Below are 3,903 nucleotides of genomic sequence, written 5' to 3'. Positions count from 1 at the left end.
CCCGCCACCGTCCGCGCACTCGCCGAGGCGGTCGCCGCCGCGGGGCGCGCCGCGGCTGCAGCACCCTCATGGGAGACCTGCGCTGACGCGCCCGCCGCCGTGTGCCCTTGCTGCCACCCCTACGGGCCGCACGTGACGCTCGCCAAGCACGCGGCGCTGCTGGGCGGCGCGCTGCTGGGACGCCAGGTGTCTCAGAAGAGGGCCAAATCTGAACTCTTTGTCGCAGCGCCGCGATCTACGTATCGTCACCGCCTGCGTCAGCGACAGCCAGCTGTCGGTTCAAACACGCAAACCCCGGCTCTCCCCGGGACGCCCAGCCCCTCACCTGGCAAGCCCCACCCACCCCGTACGACCCAAGGTACCAGGGGCGCTGTCCGGCCTGCTGCGGGCCGTGCTGCTAGAAGGCTCCTTCCATTACCAGCCCTTTGCTGTGATGGCGGTGCACCTGACAGCCCCGGACGGCACCCGCGCGGCCCCGCTCGCCACCGCCGCCGCGGCAGCAACAGCAGCAGCCGCGGCGGTCTCGCGGGAGCGCGCGGGGCGCCTGCTCTGGTCCGCCGTCGCCGCGCAGCTTGCGGCTCCCTCGCGCGCGGGGGTCCGGGATCGAGATAGGGAGGAGAAAATCGTGCTCGTCACCGGTGCCGAGATCGCATTTGCCGGGGAGGCATACGGCCCGCTGTTTAGGGACCTGGCGTCCCACGCGCCCGCGCTGCGCCAGATCCTCGCGACGCTGACAGAACGCGTCCGGCCCGGCGGCGGCGGCGGCGGCGGCGGCTGGGACGGCGGCTGGGACGGCGGGGACGAGGACACTGTCAGCTGCTGCCTGAAGCTGCTGCAGGGCGCGGCCGCCACGGACCCTGACGCGATGTTGGCGGCCGCGGGGCCGGCGGCGGCGCTCGCGGCGCCGCTGCTGGCGGTGCTGGCGGGGGCGCCGCCCTGCTGGAGGCCGGCGGCAATTCCACGTGTCCCGCACTCGCCGCAGGCCTGCTTCTTGCCATCGTGCGCCGCGGCGCCGGCGCGGCGGTGATCGTGTCGGCGCAGGGCTCAGCGGCGGCCGTCGCCGCCGCGCTGCGTGCGGCGTGCGGCGCGAGGGGGCGCGCACACGACAGCACCCGCGCACACCTGCTGCACAATGCGGCGGCGCTGGCGGCTAACTGCGCCACCATCCCCGGCGGAGACCTGTGGGCATTCAAGCTCGCGGCGCCGCGGCACGGCGCGCTGCGCGCGTTGGTCAAGGCCGCGCGCGCCGGGCCCGCCGCGTTTCCGGCGCCGGGCAGCGGCGTCAGACGTGACGCTGCGCCCGTCGACCCATAGCTTTGGGCACCCAGGTCGCCGGCGCCCTCGGCGCCATTGCCTACGTGCTGAGGGGTCCCTACAATGCCGCCGCCGCGGCGCCTGCGGCGGCGAGGGACGCGGCCGCGGCGGCGCTGCCGCCGACCGCCGAGCTGCGGGCCCTCGTGTGGGGCGGCCTCGCGGCCGGGGGCCGGGAGGGGCTGGCCCGGGCGCGGGTCGTGGCGCTGTACTCGACTGTTGCGCAGTATGACCTGGCCGCTACGCCCGGCGCGGTTGCCTGGCTAGCGGCGGCAGCTATCGACGGCGCGGGCGTCCCCGGCCCCGCCGGGTCGACTTCAGGCTCCGCGCTGCAGCTGCTGCACACACTCAGCGGGGGCCCGCCTGGCCAGCCGCCGGAGCGCGGCTGCGTGCCGTGCACGGACGCCGGGTGCATGGACCCGACCTGCTGCATGCACTTCCGCGCGCCAAACGCGGCAGTCGCGCACGAAAGGGCGGCCCTGGGCCTGCGCCAAGTCGCCGGATACGCGGGCGCCGGGGGGGATGACGGGGGTGATGGGGACGACGGGGACGCTGCGTCGCCCGCTGCCAACGCCGCCGCGGCGCTCGAGGCGCTGCAGGCGGGTCGGCTGCGCGGCGGCGCCGCGAGCGGCCTGGGCGGCGGCGCCAGCTTTGCGGCGGCGGTCGCGCCACCGGCCGCGCAGCTGAACGCAAGGCCGTCTTGCGCCGCCTGTGGAAAGGACCAAGCGCAGGTCGGTTCGAAATTCAAAAAGTGTGGCGCCTGCGGGATACCGAGGTGAGCGCGGCGCAGGCTCTGCCCTTGTCACATGTCCAGCCCCCCCCCCAAATTTTTTGTACCCCTACCACCTTTGGACATTTTGCTGGGTGCCCTCGCCTTCGCCGCGGCAGGGCTGATTGTGCTGTGCTAGATCGTATCACCCCTCAGCTGCATGGAGGCGTGTTGGCCGAGTCGCACGCCAATGGGCGGGAAGGTTGCGTCGAGGGGAAATGAGGGCCTGCAGCACTGCATGAGCGGCGCGCTCTGCACGCACTGACCTGCATGCACACGCCAAGGCGCCGATAAAAATGCCCACTCAAGTGCACACATGCATACGCATCAGATGCATCCCATATTGACATCCACACTGAACACACGCTCGTGCCCGCATGAACACGCATGTGCATGTAGGTACTGCGGCCCTCAGTGCGCCAAGGCTCACTGGAAGGCCGGCCACAACAAAGAGTGCACAGGCGGCAGGGGCGCGACGGCCGGCGGTGGCGGTGGGGGCGCGAGCAGCAGCGGCAGCGGTGTTCCTTCGTCCACAATGCGGTCATAGCGAGACTGCTGCCTCGCCTTTTCCCGCCAAGTCGCAGACCCGTGCAGGTGTTGAGCGTTCCAGCAAAAATGTTGAGGTGGGGGGCTGCTGCAACTTTGAAGAGCGGCGGCGCGTGGGGGGGGGGGGTGTGAGCGCGGCAAGGTACGTCAGCGACCGCAACAGCGAGCCCAGGCGCGGCCCACAAGCAAGCTTTGGCTTAAGCGGCCATCACCACGAGCTGCATCCGCCGCAGAGGCTGCGTGTGGCGTCAGCAGGGCAGGTGGGGAGAAGGCGCGCGCTGTGCCGACGGCATCGGCTTGCGTGCGTACGGCCCTGGCAGGCGCGCCAGGTGCCGGGTCCCCTTGCCTGAAGCCAGTGCCCCCAACAACCAATGGGTGTGTACGGTGAGCGCATCCATGTGCCAGAGTGCATGCTTACCTGCCTGGCCGCACACATGGGTTTGTGTAAGCTTATGTAAACGCATTTTTATATGTGTGATGAACGTTGCCAGGTCAACCAGCATCGGCCCTGCGCATCTGCGGGCAGCCTGGCGTCAGGGTCCTGGGGACCTCTGGATGGGCGCACCAATTTTGGGGTCTCGCTTCATAGTGGCCTTGAAGTTCATTGAAGTTCAAGCGTGCTGAAACTACTGCAGTGACGTATGCAATAGCAGACATGACCAGTTACTGTTTTATACGCCTGATCATGGATGAGCTGAGGCAGTTTGCATGTGGATGTCATACGGCTCCGGGGCGATGCGGGCGCGACTGATGCGGACACCCGGCGACCTGGGTGGAGCCAAGCAAGCGGGCACGCACGAGCGTGGGCCAATGTGGCTGCGGCCTGAGAGGCGCTTTGCCTGCCACTCGAAACCCCTTGCAGTTCGGCCCTGGTGGCACATGACCGCCGTGTCGCTGCACTGGCCAGCTCCCCCCCTCCAGGCAGACACCGCTTCCTCGCTGCACGCACGGGTGTTCCTGTCCACTGCCCGACCGCCTGCCGCAGCGGCCAATGATGGGCCCTGCGTGTGCTGCGGTCTCAGCGGTCAGGGGTCGGCCAATCGTGTACACTCCATTTGCCCTGGCATGACATGTGTCACCCATGGGCTTGGCCCCAGCAGCGGTGGCGCAAATGCGCGGTCCAGCGCTGAAGAGTGTTATTTTTGTGAGATCATCTGCCGCCGCTGATGGGGACCATTCTGACACCTGTGGGGAAAGTCAAGGAGAGAGTCTAAGGTGTGTGCCCGCCCGGCAGAGGTGGGAGGGGACGCGCGCGCGCGCGCGCGCGCGCGCGTGTG

At 69.7% G+C, this 3,903-nt stretch overlaps 1 protein-coding gene across 1 annotated transcript; it reads left to right on the top strand.

The window, feature by feature from the left end:
* Window positions 1-433: 433 nt before the first annotated feature.
* MNEG_2768 (hypothetical protein) lies at window positions 434-1,027 on the top strand (the record flags this gene model as incomplete). The annotated part of the gene is made up of 1 exon (XM_014048755.1): window positions 434-1,027. One exon carries the CDS (start codon window positions 434-436, stop codon window positions 1,025-1,027), a length of 594 nt encoding a protein of 197 aa, XP_013904209.1.
* Between the last annotated feature and the right edge of the window lie 2,876 nt (window positions 1,028-3,903).

The sequence above is a fragment of the Monoraphidium neglectum genome (genome assembly GCF_000611645.1).
Source record: "Monoraphidium neglectum strain SAG 48.87 unplaced genomic scaffold scaffold00324, whole genome shotgun sequence".
NCBI classification, from domain to species: domain Eukaryota; kingdom Viridiplantae; phylum Chlorophyta; class Chlorophyceae; order Sphaeropleales; family Selenastraceae; genus Monoraphidium; species Monoraphidium neglectum.
Note: the sequence above shows the minus strand (reverse complement) of the source record. Positions and strands in the feature narration are given on the sequence as shown.